This window comes from Cetorhinus maximus, chromosome 22 (genome assembly GCF_964194155.1).
Source record: "Cetorhinus maximus chromosome 22, sCetMax3.hap1.1, whole genome shotgun sequence".
Lineage (NCBI taxonomy): Eukaryota > Metazoa > Chordata > Chondrichthyes > Lamniformes > Cetorhinidae > Cetorhinus > Cetorhinus maximus.
The window spans coordinates 68715076-68738877 of NC_135900.1; the positions used below are offsets into that span (position 1 = coordinate 68715076).

Below are 23802 nucleotides of genomic sequence, written 5' to 3' on the forward strand. Positions count from 1 at the left end.
TCCTTCTTTGAAAGACAACTGATAGTAGCAGAAAATCAGCCTCCTTTTGAGCCACTTTTCCGCTATTAAACTGGTACATGTGCTGACATGGGTGCCACTTTAAATGCCTACCTGTGCTTAGTCACAGTTGACTGCTGAGGCTTCTGGTTTTAGGGTGCTATATTAAGAGAATAAAAGGGAATCCCAAAAACCTTACTTCAGTATCTTTTCCCAGGGCTCACTCTCATAAAAGGCATGACTCCATCCCATTTTCATAGTTCCAACGATCACATTCTGTTTGAATACATCAGTCCCTAGCTTCCGGTACATTTCCTCACAATCATCCAGTGCAATTTGGAAAAACCCCAACATGAACGCCAGTATGGCACCTGAAAATAAAATTGCAAATCAGTACAACTAAGCTCATTTACACTATTATAATTACGTGACGCTACATTTGCAGACCTTGACCTATCCATCCAGTTAAATTTGGAGTGTCTTTTGAGCTGTACAATGCAAGGCTGAGAATAACTGGTGGTGGCAGTAATTTGAAGGAATCAAGATTAGAGCATAAATTGTACATTAGCATATTACAGCTTATTAGCATCTACCACAACATACTGGCACCAAGATGCTAAATGAACCCACTGACAACTTGGAATTCATATTATGGTGAGCAGGCATTCTTGTTAAAAATGGGAATGAGGTATTTACCTAGTAACTACAGATCAGTTAACATAACCCCAGAGCATGAAAAGTTCTTGAAGAGGCTGCTTGAATTTATATAGTACCTGAGGATACTCAAAGCACAGCAAAGCCCCACAAAGAGACGTGTGAAAATGACTAGATAATCTGTTTGAGTGCTGTTGGATAAGAGATAACTATTGGCCAGAACACCAGAAAGAACTCTCTACTCTGAATGAAATAGTGCCATGTGATATTTCACCACCAGGGCATAGGGCATAGGGGATATTAGTTTAAAATCTCACCTAAAAGATGGCATATCTGACAGTGCAGCACTCCTTCAATACTGCACTGAACAGTTAGCCCAAATAATGTACTTGGGTCTGTGAAGTGAGACATGAATCTAGAACCTTTTAACTCAGAGATCATAATGTTACCACTGAGCCACAACTGGCATTCCACAGGATGCTACTGGGGACAGATGTCATGGGGACCAGTCAGCATAGTATTAGAAGAAACAGGTAATTAGTAACATTTTTGCAAGCTAGTGAACTAGGTTAATTCAATAGGTGGAGTTTACTTGCATTTCCAAGGTGGTGTTTGACAAAGTTCCTCATGTAAGGCTAAAAAGGACATTAAAAACTAATCGAACGCTTGACAAGTTGTCAGTGAGAATTGAGAATTGACTGGTGACAGAAAATAGAAAGCATTAATAGATAGAAAATGTTCTATAATGGGAAATGCTAACCAGTGCAGTTCCACAGGGACGTGTTGCCAGATCCTGCTATTTGCCGTATTTGTGAATGATCACACTATTGAATATTTTAATGATTCTGAACTCTGAAGGTGGATAATGAGGATGAAGCATGAAGCAGAGTGGTACATTCCAACACTTGAGATAGCCAATTATGTGGAGAGCATGGGATACCATTCAAGTGGATAATATTAGGTAGCGCATGTGGGGGAAAAAATAGCAGTGGATGTGCATAAAATTGACAAGTCCTTATTTGAAGAGACACTGGTCTTCTATGTCATGTGAATTGAGTCTAGGTAGGGGGTGGATGAAGGTTTACCTGTCTGTCAGGTGGAAGGGTTCAATGCAAAACTGGTTTTCATTAGTATCAGCTGAACTGTAAAAGAATCTAGTTGGCATTTTTAACAATCCGCGATGTTCATTTGTAGAGACAGAAAAATATATTGGAATAATAATACCCAGAAGTCATATGGCCAGTGAGAGGCAGGTAATAAATGAGGAAAATCTGGAACCAGAATCAGCCTCAAGCTCATCTGTAAAACGTCACCACAGTTTCTGATAAGGAGTGAACTGAAATAGATGAGATTGAGACCAGGTCTGCAGTATGGCAAATAGATTGGAAAGGATTCATCAAAGAGTGACCAGAATATCCGCAAGCTAAAAGAATTAAATCATCAAGAGAAGGCTTCCCCAACAAAATTTAGATTTGTTGGAACATGACTGAAGGTAGACATGATTTGGGTTTTCAAAGTAACGTAATATTTCAGAGGTTGAGATAAGCATGTTAACTTGCACTTTGAGCAGAGGATAAACAGATGCAAGTACAAGATTCACAAGCCTAGAGCTTGTGTTATAGACCAGGATAAGCTTACTTTCCTGCAAGCCCACCCCGCCCTCCCCACTCCTCTCGATAATGGATATGAGAAAAAGACTCAGGGACATGACAATTGATGTTGAATTGATTGATATCGTTAAAGTGGGGCTAGATCAATAACTGACGGAAGTGACGGCAGGTGGGTGGGATGGAGAGGTCTGTGGGGAAAGGAAGAGATACTGATAGCACTGCTTTACTCTTTTTTTTAAAAAAAACGGCTGAGATAGGAGAATAAACTCAATTTCCCTAAAGTAAGAAACCAACTGCTGATGTGGAAGGAATATCCACAAAAGAATAATCACACACAGGTTTGGGTTGAACAGGCTTGAGGAGCTGAAACACCTTTTCTTGCTATACATTTTCAAACGCTATTTGTCACTGTAGAAAACAGGTCAGTAAATTATTTCCAATACTTTCATGTTCTAAAAATTGGAAACAAAAAAAGGTGTTATATGCCATAATTAATTTTAGGTAGAACTCTTGCAGGCAGCAGAGGAGATAGTCATCTCCTCAATAAATTACCTTCCAAATTCCAAAGACCTTGTCTAACTTGAAGGCCTGGATAGTCTGATGTGCATCTAAGCGTCTGCCAATTATGAATTAAGATTCTTCCCCTTGAAGTATGCAGCCAGGAGTCATCACATCTATCTTCTATTATGTCTCCTTCACTTATATCGGGCATGGATTCACTGCTTTCATTTGAATGCATTATTCCAGAAGGGTCTGAATTGTTAACAACCAGTGCCCTCTAGTGTTTATGAAAAGCACCCAGTATAAATTTGGTACAAGACACTTCCCTTTTTACAACAACTGTAATTCATGTTTAAATAGCGCATTTACATAGTAAAACGTCCTAAGACACTTAACAGGAGCGTTATCAACAAAATTTGACACCGAGTCACATAAGCAGATGACCAAAATCTTGGTCAAAAGAGGTGAGTTTTAAGGAATGTCTTAAAAGAGGAAAGAGAGGCAGAGGAGTGGAGGGAATTCCAGAGCTTAGGGCCTTGGCAGCTGAAGGCATGGCTGCCATTGACGGTCCAATTAAAATCAGTGATATTCAATAGGTCAGAATTGAGAGAGAACAGAGATCTCGGAGGGTTGTAGGGCTGCAGAAGATTACATAAAAGGGGACCAGTAAATAAATGGAGGGATTTGAAAGCAAGGATGTGAATTTTACAATTGAGGTGTTGCTTAACTGGGTAATCGGCCAATGTAGTTCAGTGAGCACAAATGTGACATGTGAACAGGACTTGGTGCGAGTTAGGAAGCTTATAGATCTAATTATTATCTTTCCATTTCCGAATCTATGAGGTTTATCAGTTTACATGGGAAAAACAGATATATGGGCCAGATTCTTTCAAATTCTTTTGGCAAAATGTGGTTGCTAGCTAAGATTTATAAGAGGTACAACAACTTGTTTTAAAAACATGCATGTAGCAGCATCAAGAAGGGAGGGGAGACAAAAAGCAGGAAACTATAGGCCAGTCAGCCGAACATCTGTTGTTGGGAGAGTCCATTATTAAGGAAGAAATAACAGGACATTTAGAAAAGCTTAGCACAATCAAACAGAGTCAACATGGTTTCGTGAAAGGGAAATCATGTTTGACAAATTTGCTAGAGTTCTTTGAGGATACAACAAGCAGAGTTGATAAAGGGATGCCGATAGATGTAGTGTATTTGGATTTCCAGAAGGCATTCGATAAGGTGCCACATAATAGGTTATTGCCACAAGGATCAGTCCTAGGGCCTCAATTATTTACTATCTATATTAATGATTTGGAGGAGGGGGCAGAGTGTAATGTATCCAAATTTGCTGATGATACAAAAGTAGGTGAGAGGGCATGTTGTGATGAGGACATAAGAAATCTGCAAGGGGATATAGATAGCTTGAGTGAGTGGGCAAAAACTTGGCAGGTGGAGTTTAATGTAGGAAAGTGTAAGGTTGTGCACTTTGGTAAGAAGAATCAAAAAAGGCAGACTATTATTTAATTGGAGAGAGACTCCAAAAAGGTGCAGCATAGAGGGATCTGGGTGTTCCTGTGCATGAAACACAAAAAGTTAGCATGCAGGTAATTAAGTAATTAGTTAAGTAATTACAACAAGTAATTAAGAAAGCAAATGGACTTTTGGCCTGTATTTCTAGGGGGTTGGAATTTAAAAATAGGGAAGTCTTGTTACTACCGTATAGGGTGTTGGTGAGGCCGCACCTGGAGTACTGTGTACAGTTTTGGTCCCTGTATTTAAGAAAAGATATACTGGCATTGGAGGCAATTCAAAAGAGATTCACTAGGATGACTCCTGGGATGAAGGAGTTGACTTATTAAGAATGGCTAAACAGGTTAGGCTTTTATTCATTCAAGTTTAGAAGAATGAGGGGTGATCTTATTGAAACGTACAAGATTCTGAGGGGGCGTGACAGGATAGATGTTGAGAAGGTGTTTCCACAGTGGGGGAATCTCAAACCGGGGACATAGTTACAGAATAAGGGGACACTCATTTAAAACTGAGATGTGAAGGAATTTCTTCCCTCATAGGGTAGTGAATGTCTGCAATTCTCTACTCCAGAGAGTTGTGGAGGCTAGGTCACTGAAAGTATTTAAAGAGGAGGTAGATAGATTTTTGAAATATCAGGGAGTTGAGGGCTATGAGGAGCTAGCACAAAAGAGGAGTTGAGGCCTGGGGCAGATCAGCCATGACCTTATTGAATGGCGGGGCAGGCTTGAGGGGCCGAATGACCTACTCCTGCTCCATTTTCTTATGTTATGTTGATCAAACCTTTCAATCAATTGATTTATTTTTTGGAACATTAACTTTAATTTGATGCTCTAAGGAATATTCTCTTAATGGAAAGAGGGGCAGGGTGACATCACCTTGCTCTTCCAAAAACTTTGGTCATGGACTCATCCCCTAGACTACTGCAAACAAGCCCCCATTCTGAGTTACATTTAAAGCTTTCACTGCTGCAAGAACTTGAAAGAAAAGTTAACGGCCAACTATAAGTTTCAGTTGGCACAAACAGGTTGCCGGTTTGGCAGGATTAATTTCTTATCCGCGAGCAATGGCTGTACTGTGGTGTCACCAATTAATGGCAACCTACAGATTCCTACAGAGTTGAGCTATGGTTCAAAAGTAGAAATGGTTATACACAAAGTAAGGCAACTGGGATGCAACATGACAGAAAAATCTAGCTGAGACTGACACTAGTGAGGGAAGTATGTCTATTTAGTTCTGGAAGCTAGCAGTATTATATCTTCTAGACAGCAGAAGTGTTTCAACTACAGAAAATATGCTTCGCCACCAAAATCCATCCAGCAGCTTTATCAGAGTATAATTACTAGGCTCATGGGTCACAAGTCCAAACTGTCAGAAAGCAAATTCTGATGCTAATTAAGTTCTTGTTCCACAAAGAATGATCAGTGCAACGAGCATTTGGGTGCAGCGGTAGAAGTAAATTCCTTGGAATCAAAATCATGCAAGGAAGAATACAATGCTCTTAAGGAAATAAATTGAATTGGAAATACACTACAAGGAGCTGTATCGCTCTCAGATCTATATTGAGGCCTATTTAGATTCTTGCCCCCACAGGAAACCTACCTGTGCTCACCCCACAGATGTAGTCAAAGAGTTGATAGACTTGTTTCCCTGTTAGTTCTTCAAGTTTACGGAGGGTCTGAAGAGCAACCAGTCCCCTGTGACAAATAAAACATTTCTCTCAACACCTGCTTGATCGATTTTCATATCCAAGTTCATGCCTTTTCAATAAATGTTTAAAAAAAATCAATAATTGCTCAATTAAGAGGTGCGGCAAATATTGTTGCTACAAACAAAATGTTACATTCTATTCAATGCAAATAAACATTACTTTTTAACTCAACTCAAATAATATATAAATTAGATAAATCAGCTGACTACAATGGTGGATTATTTGCCATTGGTTAAAGTCATGCTTGGAATGAAGCGCTCAATACATAGCGGCTCACAATAAATCAAAGCAGCTAATTGGGAAAGTTTTTGCATGTAGCAGGTTTAAGTTATGTTGAATTAGTTATGTTTCATACTGAGCATTTGCACAAAAATCAATACCAACATTGCTGAAACAAGTGGTACCTGGGGAGCTTCATCATGAGGTAAAACACCCAAGGTGAATATAATGGGAGATGCATTAAGGAGCCAGATGACCACATAGGATCTACTTAGTCTCAAACAAGTCTAGTATCCCAGCAGTGAGCCAGGCTTCAGAAATTTACCCATCAGCTCTCAGGGTTCAGCACACTTGACAAAGTTATGTAAGATCAACTCAAAGGAATGCAGATCTTCCTAGCAAAATTGAGACAGAAAGGTTTTTTCTTAATTCATTCATGGAATGTGGGCATTGCTGGCTAAGCAAGCATTTACTGCCCACCCCTAACTGCCCTTGAGAAGGTGGTGGTGAGCTGCCTTATTGAACCACTGCAGTATATGTGGTGTAGGTACACCCACAGATCTGCTAGGAAGTGAGTTCCAGGATTTGACCCAGCGACAGTGAAGGAACGGCAATATACTTCCAAGTCAGGATGGTGAGTGGCTTAGAGGGAACTTCCAGGTGATGGTGTTCCCATGCATCTGTTGACCTTGTCCTTCTAGGTGCTGTTTAAGGAGCCTTGGTGAATTCCTGCAGTGCATCTTGTAGATGGTACACACTGCAGCCACTGCGCATTGGTGGTGGAGCTAGTGAATGTTTGTGGATGGGGTGCCAATCAAGTAGGCTGCTTTATCCTGGATGGTGTCAAGCTTCTGGAGTGTTGTTAGAGCTACATTCATCCAGGCAAGTGGGGAGCATTCCATCACGCTCCTGACTTGTGACTTGCAGATGGTGGACAGGCTTTGGGGAGTCAGGTGGTGGGTTACATGCCGCAGGATTCCTAGCTTCTCACCTGTCTTTTTTTATTTTATTCATTCATGAGATGTGGGCATCGCTGGCTAGGCCAGCATTTATTGCCCATCCCTAATTGCCCTTGTTCAGAGGGCATTTAAGAGTCAACCAGGTTGGGTGGGTCTGGAGTAGGCCAGACCAGTCAAGAGTGGTAGATTTCCTTCCCTAAAGTACATTAGTGAACCAATGCACTTGACTTGCACAGACCTTGTTTGGCTCTTGTGGCCACAGTATTGTCCAGTTCAGTTTCTGGTCAAGGGTAACCCCCAGGATGGTGCTAGCGGGGGATTCAGTGATGGTAATGCCATTGAATGTCAAGGAGTGATGGTTAGACTCTCTCTTCTTGGAGATGGTCATTGCCGGACACTTGTGTGGCATGAACATTACTTGACACTTGCAGCGCAAGCCTGAATATTGTCCAGGTCTTCCTACATTTGGACATGGGCTGCTTCAGTGTCTGAGGAGTCATGAATGGCACTGAACATTCCCAGTGACCTTGTAATGGAAGGAAGGCCATTGATGAAGCAGCTGAAGATGGTTGGGCTGAGGACACTACCCTGAGGAACTCCTGCAGTGATGTCCTGGAACTCAGACCACAGCCATCTTCATTTGTACAAGGTATGACTCAGGTGACTGCACAAGAGAAGTCAACACATGAAGAGAATTTAGTCCATTATGCTTGCTGCATCCAGAAGCCATGGATAATTATTTGATTGTGAATTTCACGTCCAATCACCTAATTGATTCCCCCTGTGCACAACACTAATTTGCTTCCGCTGAAAAAAATACACTTCAAACATCTCTGTATCCTCAATCTGGCTCTCAACAGATGACACATCTTGAGGGTAGATCAGAAAAGCCAGTTGGGATGGAAAAAGGAACCCATAAGGTTATAAATTATAGACTACATCAGTGTTACAATTTTTATTTAAATTGTTAGGTCAAGGCTTTGGATTTTTTTCTAAATAGAAGCTACGCCTGCTATTTGTCAATTGCATTTGGTCTTTTAGCCAAAATGCTCAGTAGGTAATACATATGAAATACAAATTTAAAATGGCTTCTTTTGACTGTTCTCTGGAGGAGAACTGTCACCTTCCTGGGTCTTTGGGGGTATAGTGATTGACAGGGGAGGTAAGAATGAGAGAAATGCAGACCTTGTTTGGAATATACATAGCAGCTTCAAAGGATGGACCATAATTTGTACCAAATTTTTGCAAACAGACAAAAATTTGTTTCATTAATTCTTCAGATCATGCAGAAGAAGTTGAGACAAAGCCACTAACTATAACAGTTGTCTTCAGGACTTAAGAAATAGGAGAAGTAGGTCATTTGACACCTCAGGCCAGCTCTGCTATGCATTAAGATCATGGCTGATCCGACTGTAGCCTCAACTCCTCTTTCCTGCCTGACCCCATTGTCCTAGGCTCCCTTGTAGATCCATAATCTGTCTAACTCAGCCTTGAATCTACTCAGTGATTCAGCCTCCACTGCTCTGGGGTACAGCATTCCAAAGGTTAATGACTCTTTGAGAGAAGAACGTCCTCATCTCAGTCTTAAATGCGTGAGCCCTTACTTTTAAACTGTGTCCTCTAATTCTTGATTCCCCCCAAGAGGGGAAACATCCTCTCAGCATCTACCCTGTCAAGCCCCCTCAGGATCATATATGTTTCAATAAGATCACCTCTCATTCTTCTAAACTCCAATGAATATATGCCGAACCTGCTCACCCTTTCTGCAGAAAACTCCTTCATCCCAGAAATCAGCCTTGTGAACATCCTCTGAACTGCAAGTATCTCTCTTCCTCAGGTAAGGTGACCAACTAGGTGCCATCTTATCTATGCCCTGTACAGTTGTAGCAAGACTTCTCTACTTTGATACTCTTATCCTTTGCAATAAAGGCCAACATTTTAACATAGAAACTATAATTTGGGACAAAATTAATAGTCACATGGACAAATGTGGATTAATTAAGTAGAGCCAGCATGGATTTCTCAAGGGAAAATCATGTTTAACCAACATAGAGTTTTCTGAAGAGGTAACAGAGGGCTGATGAAGACAATGCCATTATGTGGTGTACATGGACTTCCAAAAGGCATTTGATATGGTTCCGCACAACAGACTTGAGAGCAAAGTTATACCTCATGTAATAAAAGGGACAGTAGCAACATGGCTACAGAATTGGCTCAGTGTCAGGAAACAGGGAGTAATAGTTAATGGATGTTTTTTGGGCAGGAGGAAGGTTTGTAGTGGGGTTGTTGGAATGGGAAGACAGGTGACAGATGAAGTTCAATGTGGAGAAATGTGAGGTGATACGTTCTGGTAGGAAGAATATAAAATAAAGCGTACTACTCTAAAGGAGGTACAGGACCTGGGAGTAAGTCATTAAAGGTGGCAGGACAAGTTGAGAGAACTTTTAATAAAGCATACCTCCTGGGCTTTATTAATAGGGGCATACAGTATAAGAGCAAGGTGGTTATGTTGAACTTTCATAAGACGCTAGTTAGGCCTCAGCTGGAGTACTGCATACAGTTCTGGGTGCCGCATATTAGGAAGGATGTGAAGGCATTGGAGAGATTGCAGAAGAAGTTGCTGAGAATGGTTCCAGGGATGAGAAACTTCAGTTATGAAGACAGACTGGAGAAGTTAGGACACTTTGCCTTGGAGTGGCAAACATGTGCCTGAAACTTCCGTGAAGCAGCAGAGTTGAATTGCCACTTCACTCCTACTTACTTACTTGGAAATGTAGCCGCTCCTTTCTCACCCGATGTTCCGATTCAGGCCGGGTGAGAACAGTGTAGCGCAGTGGGTTCCCGAGGTTGTGTGTCAAGGGCAGCCGAGTTGGAGGTAAGGAAGCCAACCCATTTTTTTTTTTTTTTACAGCACTAGCTGCTGTAAAGCAAGTAAATTTAATGGTCCAGCACTTTGAGAAGCCAAGGAGAAGGTAAGTTTGTAAGGTAAATGGGTAGGGTTGGGGGGTGAGGGGTCAGGTGGTGATCAGGTGGTTGGTGAGAGGGGGGCGGGTGGTTGGGGCACGGTGGTCAGTGCTATAGCTACCCAGAAGTCAGAAGTGGTTTTAATTCTTCTAACTTTTTCAGGGTAACTATTACTGTAAGACAGTCAGAACCATCCGAAGCTTGCGGTTTATATTGTGCTTTCAGGTGGTTCCCATTGCAGGGCAATTGTCCAACAGATGTTTGAACTTCTCGGGCAATTGCCACACAATCCTTACCTGGGGACTTCTGGGGGGAGGGGGGGATCTTTGCGGTAGCCCCCCAGTTACAACGTCCTGGAGCTCAGAGCCATGATTTCCCTTTCACAAAAACATGTCAACTCTGCTTGATTGTATTATTTCCTATCAGGGAAGATCCTGCTGGGAAAACCATTACTTCAAAGTTACCATCTGTGACCACAAAGGGTATAAATTTGGAATAAAGGCGTCAGATTTATTTTCCAATTCACTTGTGTGTATCACACATCCAAGTGATTACAGCAAGAATTAAATGCATTGAGCTAGAATTGCCCATGTTATAGGCTTTAAGAATGCTGTTAAGGCATTTAAAAGGATCTCAGAAGGATTATTGTGCTGCAGAGTTTAAAGAAAATCAAGTGCTGTACTGCTATTTAATAAATTTTTTTCATCGAATAATTGTATTTACTGCAATAATTTTGGATCCTAGCTTTGGCCTGAATTGCTGACTTATTGTTACAGTGCTTTTTGTCCTTTTAGAAATCAGGTTTATGTGTAGGACAGATTCAGTATAATAATAACAAAAACAAAACGAGATGAGCAGCCTAGATATGGACTACAAGTCCTTCACTGGAGCCATAATGCCACTTCGCTCATTACAGGCATGGACTTGCCTATGGAGCTGTCTTTGCAACAGGCACAACAATGTTGGGGCAGGTCTGAATCCAAGCAATTCTCAGATCAGACATTTTCAAAAGCAAATGAAAAAGAACACAGCAAGGCTGCTTGAAATTCACAATCCACGAGTACATAAGCAGTAATTGCAATTGAGCATGACAGGCATTATTTTTTAGTCTATCAATTGTTAGAATATGATGCCCCTGGCAATGTTGGCATTTATTTCCCATCCCTCGTTGTCTTTGAGGTGGGCTTTCTTCTTGAACCACTGCAGTATATGTGGTGAAGGTGCTCCTACCATGCTGTTTAGGTAGGGTGTTCCTGAATTTTGACCAAGCAACAATGTAGGAAGGGCACACAGTCAGGGTGGTGTGTGACTTGGAGGATATTGCATTTCCATGTACCTGCTGCCCCATCCTTTATAGGTGGTGGAGGTTACGGGTTTGGGAGCTGCTGTCAAAGAAGTCTTGAAAACTTGCTGCAGCAGTGGTGGAAGGAGTGTGCATTTAAGCTGATGAATGGGTGTTGATCAAGCAAACTACTTTATCCTAGAGTGGCTGCAGCTTCTTGAATGTTGTTGCATTTGTACCCATTGATTTTGACCCTGCAACAGGGGAGTAATGGAAATATGGTGCCAAGTCAGGATTGTGTGTGACTTGAAGGGGAACTTGCAGGTGGTGGCGCTCCCATGCATCAGCTGCCCTTGTCCTTCGAGGTAGTAATAGTGGAAAAGTATTCCGTCACAGCCCTAATTGTGCCGTGTGGGTGGTGGTGGTGATGTAAGAAATGTCTATTAATCTTATAAGATCTTAAGAAAGTAATTGAATATTACAGGAAAGGCTCTCTCTCTCTCCCTTGTTAAGAAATATTCTCTAGCAGCCTGCCAGAGCTGACAAAGGACAATATAGGCCTCTTGTCTCTGACAAGAACATAACTTTGGGCATAGACCTTTATGAAAGAACATTTGGGGTTGATGATGGGATTGCATGCCCCATATCTGAAGAAACTGCCTGTGCAAAATTAACAAGATGTCCCAACAAAAGTTAAGTAGAAAGGTGACCTCATAGACTAGGGGCTGGAATAGGAGGGGTTCACTTTAGATACCTGCCCTTTGGCAATTGGAAGATTTGAGAAGATGTAACTGAACAAGTGATTGGCATGAACCATCCATTGGACCCCAAAAATAATGTGTATAAATGGGCAGTCAAGAAGAAAAAAGCATGAACTTAGGAAGGAGATTCTTTAGGGTTGCTAGCTTTGGCTGAACACCTTGATCAGCCTAAAGCTGTGGAAGACATCATTATGGCAGGTAGCAGAGGCCAGGCTGTTCTGTCCATCAGATCCTGGACCAGCAAAACTTCTCAGCTGTCAAAGGTCATATGTCTCCTCTATCTATTCTGATAATGTATTGCATTTGAAGTATTGCTTCTCAATAAATCACTTTAAATCTTCAAACTGAACCGTTTGTGACTCCTCAACTCTTTTCAGTAAACGATTACCCCTGAGGAGCCAGAAGGTGAGCCACTCACCGCTTAATCCCTGGCTTCTTGACTTTCTCTGGTAGCCATAACATCAAAATCCAATGAACCAGCCAATATTGACCCGCAGGACATTCTTGGTGGAGGCTTCGACAACAGAGATCTCATAAATGTCATTCTACACCATGAGGAGCTGCTGCTCTCAAGATTCTCCCCGTTGCTTACCTGAGTGCAATTGCAATGAATTAATTTTCTAGCTTTTAACTTTTTCTTTGGACTGGTTCGTATTGTTTTAAATACAGCCAAAAGCAAGTTTGTTCTTCACTTTTAACAAATCATCTGCCTCTCTTCCCACTTGTACGCTCATTGGAAAATGCAATTTTTACTTGAGTCAGTATCAAGAACCCTATGTCTCACATGGAACAACCACAGACAGACTGAAAAGTCTTTCTGCTATAAAACAGGGGCTATATGTGTTTGCAGCTCGCGTTTGTCTCATGTGTTTGGAAGAAAAAAATGTCCCTCTCTTGCGACTGTGTTGCAGTTTAAACTGAAGAGAGTGAAATCTTCCCACAAGCATCTGCTGGATCAGACCCACAGAATAAAGCCTTAGGGAATTTCCATTAATCAGAAAGAAGCCTTGTTCCCTAATCCCAAGTAAGTAGTGAGTCTTTCAGTTCTTTCTAAAGGGAAGGGAATACCCTCGTGATTGTTGTGAATAAATATTGCTCAGTTGCTCTAAGAAAAGCTGATGCTGATTGGTGTTACCTGTTTTGCATCCACTAAAATTCTGAACTCTAGGTGAAACTGACCCTAATTCTGCTCCAAACAAGTGGATCTTCATCCCTTCCTCTCTCCCAGGAAATGTGACTTCAGAACTCCTAATGCACCAGTGTGAATGTTTATACTCTCCATAGCTGCACTCCATGTGGTGTTTGAGAAGGTCTGCCTGTTTGCAGTCAATTGCGGACACGTTGGACTACCAACCCACACGATCTGTTAAGTGGATTCAGGTTGTCCGGGCTCTTTCAATGCAGCACCCTTAAGAAACCATTATTCCATTGCTGAGATCTCGATTTTTATCTAGGTGCCAGTAAAGTGCAATGCAACTAACAAGCCTTCCTCCCCCAATATATTGACAATGCCATCATACAATGCTATAGGTTGAAGTCAAAGTCATTTTGCTTTTGAGGAACCAAGCAAAAGCTAAGCAACAATCATCTCTCCAAAATGAAAAGACAAGTGTAAAATCAAAGTCACAGATAGGCCTCCAAGAGACCAAGGAAAAAGCAGTAGAAACCTTGGGAACTATTGGCTCAATTTGGTGGTCAGATGGAATGTTGACTGATGAAGATATGAAGATGGAGGGCTACCTCAATGCAATATTAAAAGCCTCACCTGAAACATATATTAAAATCAGAAATTCAATTACCTTGTTCCTCCTCCATCAATAGTCAAGACTCTGATGCCATGTCCTTTGATAGGGTCTGTATATCCAATCAAAGCCAGGCTCTCCCTGACTGCATTCCGAAGGGTTTCATCATTTGCTTGTCTCAGGTGCAGCAAACGAGGAATTAGCTTCTCCTGTTTCCAAGAAGAACAAAGTCATTTTAAAAGCTCAAAGTGCTCATCACAGGATTTATAACGCATGTTTGATGGAATAAAAGGTTAATACAGCTAGCTATTCTTGCCAAAATAGAAATGAAACATCCATGAAAAAAATGCTGTGGAAAGGCAATAGAAATAGATTTAGTACAACGCCCTGTAACTGCCCACAGTCTCTGGTGTCTTTTTTAAATGCTCGAATATGTTCTACAGCATCTAATACCAGCACCTAGTATACTGTAATTAAATGTAACTTTTTTGCTAAACTAAGCTTTAAAACTAGTTCCCAATTTTAACTGCAGGCCTACTTTGGACAGATTGAGCAGTGATTTTAACTTCCATGCCTCATTTCAATCACGACAGCCAACTTCCCAACTGCTCTAGGTGGAGAGTTGACTGCTGAAACCTACATTGCATCTCACTAATGTTCAAAATGAAAGGAGACAAGATAAATCGGGTTCGCTTCAGGTGATGACATTTTGTGTTTTAAAAGCTTGGAAGCAGTGTATTCAACTACAGAAGAAATGCAGATCTGGAGTGTTCAGTCCATTCGAACGAGGCCACAAAAACTGCCCCTTTCTTCAATTGAACTGAAATTAAAAATTGTCAATTAACTTTTATTTAACTCCCTCAGCCCCTGGAAAGATCACCCGCAAATTAAATCAGTCAGGTTTCAAAGGTGTGAACTATAACATAAGATTGACGCTTCTAATTTCAATATTCTGTTAGAAGGAGTAGACTTTATGTTCTAAGTGCTCTTTTATTAATATTCACAGTTTCACCAGCTTATTTAGTCCACTAGTACTTATCAAGGAACATAAAACAAATAGTAAAATACCCTGATGGCTCATGAATAAAAGTAAAGTCAGGCTGGGAATAGGCCCACGATGATACAGACAGGCAGTGGTAGCAAAATGGCAGAAATGTTAAATAATTGCTTTCCTTCTTAACTTACCAGGGAGACAGAGCAGATGGACATGATATCAGAAGATTAGAAATAATGTAATTACATTAACATACGAGATGGAACATTAAATAAATTAATCAACCTTCTTTGGTCTGGACAGATTGCGTACATGCATTTTACAAGAATCTACAGAGATAGCAATATTACACATATCTACTGAGCTAAAACTAATAAGCTTGCAGAATGGGCAAATAATTGGCAAATGATTTTAAACACAGAGGTACTACATTTTAGTCACTTATAGGACTACTCTGAGGTGTGACAATCTAAGATTTAGGTTGATCTGTAGTTTCACATTCTGGCCACTGGGTGACACTGTAAAGCACTATGCTCTTAGAACAGAATCTCACTACCTAAATGGATTTCTTGTGAGCTAAGGAAATGGGTGAAACCTTCAGTCAATTTTTAAATTATATTTTAACTACATAACAACGCCCCCCTCCCCCACCCCAACCCCCCGGGTAAGGTTTTCACACCCCCGCCAAAATTTCTTGACTCTTCTGTGCGGCCACCAGTCAGCCTCTCACATTCTCATCCCAGCCTGAGATTTTTCCCACCAATTTGATTTTTATTCTCAATTCAAGTAACGTGCGTTTTACATTTTAATGATGATACCTACGTCAACTTAATATTTTTCATGTAAATATTTTTAGATTATGATGGCCCGATTACCACCGATTCTGGCCTTCTCACCAGTCTACCACCCTCAACCCCCAAATCCTGGTGGCCCATTCACAGTACAACAACGCTAATTCCTTGGACAGCAGTTGTAAAATAAAGCATACATCATTTGTTGTGGGTTCACACAGCTCCATGCTGCTTCCACACCAACACAATTCTCTCTCTCTCTCTCCCTGAGTCATGCAGAGGAGCTACCTGCATGGAACCTCTGACTTTAACTGAATCGTCACCTTGTTCTCTCTAGGGCATAACTCACTGACCCACTACCAGCAACTGTTGGGATTAAACATATACCCCATCACTTGGAAGGACCCGCTGATAGAACATTCAGACCCTGGAGATGGGAAATCCTGCAACCTCCCACGCCCATTCTCACCCCACCGAGGCCTCAAAGCCACTGATAGCACATACGAGTTGAGGCAGCCCCTGGAACCTCCAACCACTGAAAGGATATCTACATCCCGGAGATGGGATTTCTTCCATCCCCTCTCACCAAAACAACCCCCACTTTCCTGCACTCTTACATCTCACCCAACCCTCTTGACCCAGATTCAAATGCCCCTCTACACCCAGCGTGAACGAAATGCAATATTTTTTTCTTGACGCGCCCATGTGCAATGCCATGGGAAGTCAACTAGTGTTCCTTTTAGAGCTCTAGCAAATGGATTCATGTTTGGTTCTTGTCTGGTATGTAGTGGAGCAAAGTACAAATTTTTGTTTGCGGGGGGGAGGGGGGGGGGTGGTGCGGTGGGGGGCGGGGGGTCGAGTTACAAACACATTGCAAATTTCAACCTACTGACTCTTGGAAAAAATAGACAAGAACGTCAGTCTCTCAGTTACCTTGACGGCCACAACCCGGCTTTCAGGAAATTCCAGAAGGTGGTAAGTCAGCTCTTCTACTCGATTGACATACACTCTGACATCAGAGGCTCTGTGCAACGCCTGTACCAAAGCTCTGGTCCTGTTATCCACACTGAACTTGGCAATGATCTAGGCAAATAAGTGACAATGCAGTGATGAAAGAAATAAAACCTTTTCATTGAGTCACTACAACTCTTTTGGACTTAAACAGGTGCAGCCTCTCCCTGGTGGCTCGATCTTTTTGGAGAAAGCTCTGTGATGCAGACTAACCAACAGTTTCAAAAACAATTTGACCAAGTTCCACATTGTTACGCAAGCTATGCGAACATACAAAATAGGAGAAGTAGGCCATTCGGCCCCTCGAGCCTGCTCCACCATTCAACAAGATCATGGCTGATCTGCTTGTGTTTCGAGTTCCACATTCCCTTGCCTAACAAGAATAATCTACCTCTGCCTTAAAAATATCCAGTGACCCTGCCTCCACCACCTTCTGAGGCAGAGAGCTCCAAAATCACACAACCCTCAGAGAGAAAATATTTCTCCTCATCTCTGTTGTAAAAGTGTGACCCCTAAGTTTAAAACAGTCCCACCTAGTTCTGGGCTTACTCAAAAGAGGAAACATCCTTTCCACGTCCACTTTTTCAAGACCATTCTGGATCTTATATACTTGAATCAAATCACCCCTCACTCTTCTAAACTCCAGTGGAAACAAGCCCAGTCTGTCCAACCTTTCTTCATATGACAAGCCACTCATTCCAGGTATCCATCTAGTAAACCTCCTCTGAACCGCCTCCGATGCATTTACATCCTTTCTTAAATAAGGAGACCAAAACTGCACACAGTATTTGAGGTGTGGTCTGACCAACGTCCTGTATAACTAAAGCATAACAACTTTGCTTTTATGTTCAATTCCTCTCGTAATAAAGGATAGCATTCCATTAGCCTTCTTAATTACTTGCTGTACCTGCATACTAACTTTTTGTGACTCATGCATTAGAACACCCAAGTCCCTCTGCACCTCGAAATTCTGCGTTTGTTCTCCATTTAAGTAATACTCTGCTTTTTTAATCTTCCTGCCAAAGTGAACAACTTCACATTTTTCCACATTATACTCCATTTGCAAGATTTTTGCCCACTCACTCAAGTTATCTGTCGCCGCCTGCAAACACTTTATGGTCTTCTTAACAACATACTTTCCTACCTATCTTTGTGTCATCTGCAAATTTAGCTACCATGTCTTCACACCCCTCATCTAAGTCCCTGCAGGACTCTGCTCGTCATATCCTGCCAATCAAAGACCCATTTATGCATACTCTCGGTTTTCTGCCAGCCAGCCAGCCAATCTTACATTCAGGCGAATATGTTACCCCCGACACTATGAGCTTTCATTTTCTGCAATAACCTTTGATGTGGCAACTTATCAAATGCCTTCTGGAAATCCAAACACAGTACGTCTACAGGCTCTCCTTTATCCAGCACACATGTTACTCCTTCAAAGAGCTCTAATAAATTGGTTAAATATAATTTCTCTTTCATAAAACCATGCTGACTCTTCCCGATTACGTTGATGTTAAGGCTGGAAAATCAAGGCACAACCTGAGATAGGATAAGAAATGAACACGAATGGAGAAAATGTGTAGACAATACCAAACTAGAGGGACAGCTGAAGATGCAACTAGGGTCCTACAAAATGAGTTAGGCAAGTGAATTGTCCAATAGCAGATGGAGCTTGATACAGAAATGTATAAGGTATTGCCTAGTGGATGAAATAAAGCACACATGCATCAAACATACTCTGCAATGAAATAGTATAGGGTGAAAATGAATAATCTTAGAGGTACTAGTAGACACAGGAAGTAAATTGAGCATTGAGCCAAAAAGACAGAGTGCACTACTCATAAGAAAGTCAAAACCATGCAGGGGGTACAAAAAGACAATCACAAATCTCTAGTGTCATCGGGCTGCTTTATGAATCTTTATCAGATGGACCCAGGAATCCCATGACAACACAGAAGAAGAGCAAGTGAAGAAGTTTCTTCTAAATTCCCTATTAGATTTCTTGGTGACTATCCTACATTGATGGCTTCTAGTTATACTCTTCCCCACGAGAGGAAACATTGGCCCAGATCTTCCGATCCCAATATTGGTGAATGCAGAGACACATTGAGGGCCACAATGACATTGCAAGTCCAGGGAGGCAGCTTACCTGGAGCCAGGGACTTGCGGTTTGCCAGAAATAGCCCCTTGGGAGTCCACTCTGATAGTCCTGCTGGGGCCTGTCAGTGTGTAGACTTGAGCTGTTTGCCCAGTGCTTACCCCAGTTATCTACACTGATTTATTTAGGGGTGCAGTCAGCCTTTTCAATCAGTAGGAGTGTCACTCCAGCACCACTGACATCCCAACACCACCCCACCTACTCTGATCACCACCCACCCATTCCCTGCCTTCCCCCACCCCTACCTCCAACTCCCCATGTCCGGTTTGTCACTATCGGAAAGATCCAGGCCATTGTATCCAATGTATCAAAACCTTTCATAATTCTAAAGGTCTCTATTCAGTCACCCCTCTGTCTTCTTTTTTCAAGGTAAAAGAGACCAAGCCTGTCAATCCTTTTCTGATATGTATATCCACATATTTCTGGCATCATCCTTGTAAATCTTCTCTGAACCCTCTCCAGTGCCTCTACATCCTTCTTATAATAGTGACCACTCCAGAACGGTATGCAGTGCTATCATAATGGTGTCCTAACCAATGTTCGATACCGTTTTAGCATAACTTCTTTACTTTTCAATTCTATCCCTCTAGAAATATCTGTGCTGCAAGATTCTATGATTCTTAGCATTTATCCATCCACCAACACCAAACAGGTTAGCTAATCAGTTATCTCAATGTTGTTTGTGGGACTGTCATGCACGCAAACTGGTTAGCCTGTTTGTCAGAATGGTGACTGCACTTCAAAATTGTTATTCTTCACTTGGGAAACATAAAAGGGTACAAAAGAAACTTTTCATTAACAACGTCTCAGCTTGGAACCTGCAGATCTATTAAGCTGACCAGGTGGAAACATACATTCATTTTTCAGTTCTGCATCATTTGGTAGTTTTAGGTGTTAACATACTGATGTGGGAATCTCCACCATCTCAAATTTCTGTACTTTAAAATTATATCACTCAGGTTCATTTTGTCCATACGAACATACGAATTAGGAGCACGAGTAAGCTCAAGCATTCAATAAGATCATGGCCAGTCTGATTTTGGCCTCAGCTCCGCATTCACATCTACCTCCGATACCCCTTGAATGCTTTTAAGGCAGAGGTAGATAGATTCTTGACTAACAAGGGAATCAATGAACCTGCCTCTACTGCTCTCTGGGCAAGAGAGTTCCAAGGACTCATGAGCCCCCGCGAAAAAAATAAATTCTGCTCATCTCCACATTAAATGACAGACCCTTTATTTTTAAACTGTGTCCCCTAGTTCTAGTCTCTCCCACAAGGGGAAAATTCTTTCAGCATCCACAATGTAAAGTCCACTCAGGATCTTATATGTTTCAATAAGATAACCCTCAATCTTCTAAACTCCAATGAGACACAGGCTCAGCCTGTCCAACCTTTCTTCATAAGTTAACCCCACCATCCCAAGTATCAGTCGAATTAACTTTCTCTGAACTGCTTCTAACATATTCATATCCTTTCTTAAATAAGGATACCAAACCTGTACACAATACTCCATAACTTTTCCTGATTCCTGTCCCAGGACACCCAGATCCCACAGTACCTCAGAATCCTGCAATCTCTCTCCATTTATATAATATGCTGTTTTTCAATTCTTCCTGCCAAAGTGGACAAGTTCACATTTTCCCACATTATTCTCCATCTGCCAAATTTTTGCCCAATCACTTAACCTATGTCCCTTTACAGACTCCTTGTATCCTATTCACAACTTACTTTCCTATCTATCTTTGTGCCATCAGCAAATTTAGCAACCATACATTTGGTCCCTTCATCCAAGTCATTGATATAAATTATAGACAGTTGAGGCCCCAACATTGAGGCCTATGGCACTCTACTCGTCACATCTTGCCAATCTGAAAATGACCCATTTATACCTAGTCTCTGTTGCCTGTTAGCTAACAAATTCTCTATCCATGTTATGTTACCCCCTACACCATGAGCTTTTATTTTGTGTAGTAACCTTTGACGTGGCACTTTAAGTGTCTTCTGGAAATCTAAGTATAGCACATCCACAGATTCCCCTTCATCCATGTTCTTGTTTCTTCCTCAAAGGACTCCAATAAATTGGTCAAACATGATTTCTCTTTCATGTTTGAAAGACTGCCTGATTGCACTGAGATTTTCTAAGTGCCCTCCTATAATTTCCTTCATAATAGATTCCAGCATTTTCCCAAAGACAGATGTTAAGCTAAAGTCCCTGTAATTTCCTGCTTTCTGTCTCCCTCCTTTCTTGAATAGAGGAGTCACATTCACTATTTTCAAATCTGATGGGACCTTTCCAGAATTTAGGGAATTTTGTGAATTTAAAACCAATGCATCTATTATCTCAGCAGGCACTTCTTTTAAGGCCCTGGGATGAAGTCCAACAGGACCTGGGGACTTGTCAGCTTTTGTTCCAATAATTTTCTCAGTATCCTTTTCCCTGGTGATAGTAATTGTTTTCAGTTCTTCTCACCTCCTGTTTTATAATAGTTGCTGGGGTGTTATTTGTATCCTCTATAGTGAAGGCAGACACAAAATATCCGTTCAATTCATTTGCCATTTCCTCATTTTCCATTATTAATTCTTCATACTCTCTCCCTAGAGGACCAACGCTCATTTTATACTGCTTTTATATTTCTAGCTAGCTTTCTCTCGTACTCTAATTTCTCCCTTCCTATTAATCTTTTAGATATTCTTTGCTGTTCTTTCTATTCTGTCCAATCTTCTGACCTTCCACTCATCTTTGTGGAATTATACACTTTCTTTCAATTTTATACTATCTTAACTTCCTTAGTTAGCCATGGATGGTGCATCCTTCCCTTACAGTCTTTCTTTCTCACTGGAATCCATCTTTTATGAGTATTCTGAAATATATCCTTAAATCTCTGCCACAGCATATCTACTGATCTATCCCCTAACCTAATTTCCCAGTTCACTTTAGCCAGCTCTGCCTTCATGCCCTCATAATTGCCCTTATTTAAGTTTAAAACACCAGCCCATAGATCCACTCCTCTTTCCCTCAAACTGAATGCGAAATTCAATCATATTATGATCACTACTACCTAGGGGTGCCTTTACTATCAGGTCATTAATTAATCCTGTCTCATTGCGTATTACCGGGCTTAGTATAGCCCAATTTCTGGTTGGTGCTAGATGTGCTGCTCTAAGAAACTGTCTTGAAAACACCCAATTATCCAGTCCAATTAGTCCAACTGTCCAATTATCAACCAAGTTATAATACAGATATATCATTGTTTTGATAATTGTCTAAGTATTTAATTTATGTTATTTCCAAAGATGAAAAAAATGGTCCACTGACCATCTGGTAAAATTCTGAACCAAACCGAATAGTATTTTTTGATATGTAGTGTTCATTGTTCAGTTATGATTCATGTGTAGGCAAATACAGCAGTTTGTGCATAGTAATGTCCCACAAACAGTAATGAGGCAAAAGACAAATTAATCCATTTTGATAGTGTTGGTTGAGGGGTAACCATTTGAATTACAGAATCATACAGCATTGAAGGAGACCATTCATCCCATCATGTCTATGCTGGCTCACTAAAAGAGCTCATCATAGTACGCATTAATGATGAATAAATACCAGTTTTCAAATCCACTTTAAAAATAAGATGCACCACGTGGGGAAAGCAGAAGATGAAAATGAAAACTCGAGAAGAGAAAGCAGATTAACGATTGCGGCATATGCCCAGATACCTAGTATAATTTTGGTCAGGATGCTTTCAGATGCTTTTCTTCCCTAGATTCTTTAATATGCACCTGAACCATCAGAAAAAAGACAGATTGTCAGTTAAAACTCTCTTCCGAAGGTTGGCTCCTCCAACAATACAGTGCTTGCTGTCACTATATTTGATTAATAAAGGAGATTACAAGCTCAGGCCTTTGATAAGAAGCTCAAACCTGCAACCTCCTGACTGTTTGGCTTGAACAGAGCTCCGAATGCCTTTTGTCCATCCAAGGCTCTAATCCATACTTGTCAATTTAGAACAATTATGACTAAACTTCATGGGGTGCAGGTTAACAAGAGGGAGCAGTGGCAGGAAAGCAGGTTCTTTTTGGAGCTGAGGTGACTCCAAAATGACACGTTTGGCATTGCAAGTTGAGAACTAAATAATACAATAAGTGAACCAGATGGGTACATGGTCCACAAGTGCATGACTGATGAATGAACAGCCAACATGGCTCTTATTTGCTTCTGGCTGCCTGTCTGAGCTCACTGGTGTTAGATAAGTGCACCTACAAAAGATTGGATACTCCATCCTGAATAAGCAGGAACTTGACTTGTGTGGATATTTCAATAATTTGATTTGGAGAATCAAATACGAGAATGGGGGCGGGCGGTGTGTGTGTGTGTCTTGAGAACATAAGAACTAGGAGCAGGAGTAGGCAATTCAGCCCCTCGAGCCTACCCCGCCATTCAATACAATCATGGCTTATCTCATTTCGGCCTCAACTCCAATTTCCCGCCCTCTCCCCATAACCTTTCAACCTGCTACTAATTAAAATATGTCTATCTCCTCCTTAAATTTATTCAGCGTCCTGACATCCACTGCACTCTTGAGGTAGTGAATTCTACAGATTCACATCCCTTTGAGAAAAGCAATTCCTCCTCATCTCTGATTTATATCTACCACCTCTTAGCCTAAAACTATGGCCTCTTGTTCTAGAGTGCCCCACAAGGGAAAACATCCACTCCACGTCTACTTTGTCTATCCCCTTTAGCATCTTATACACCTCAATTAGATCTCCTCTCGTCCTTCTAAACTCTAGCGAGTATAGGCCTAAACTGCTCAATCTCTCCTCATGAGACAAGCCCCACATCCCTGGAATCAATCTAGTGAACCTCCTCTGAACCGCCTCCAATGCAACTACATCCTTCCTCAAGGGGACCAAAACTGTGCACAG

General features: G+C 41.3%; 1 protein-coding gene across 1 annotated transcript in view; it reads right to left on the bottom strand.

Moving 5' to 3' along the window:
• Positions 1-23802, bottom strand: part of pnpla8 (patatin-like phospholipase domain containing 8) — a 71759-nt gene that overhangs the window by 37853 nt on the left and 10104 nt on the right. Inside the window, exons 3-6 of the mRNA XM_078568479.1 lie at positions 16643-16792; positions 13982-14133; positions 5889-5983; positions 197-368 (exon numbers count right to left, since the gene is read on the bottom strand). Coding sequence (XP_078424605.1) covers positions 197-368; positions 5889-5983; positions 13982-14133; positions 16643-16792 — 569 coding nt within the window. The remainder of the gene's footprint in view (positions 1-196; positions 369-5888; positions 5984-13981; positions 14134-16642; positions 16793-23802) is intronic.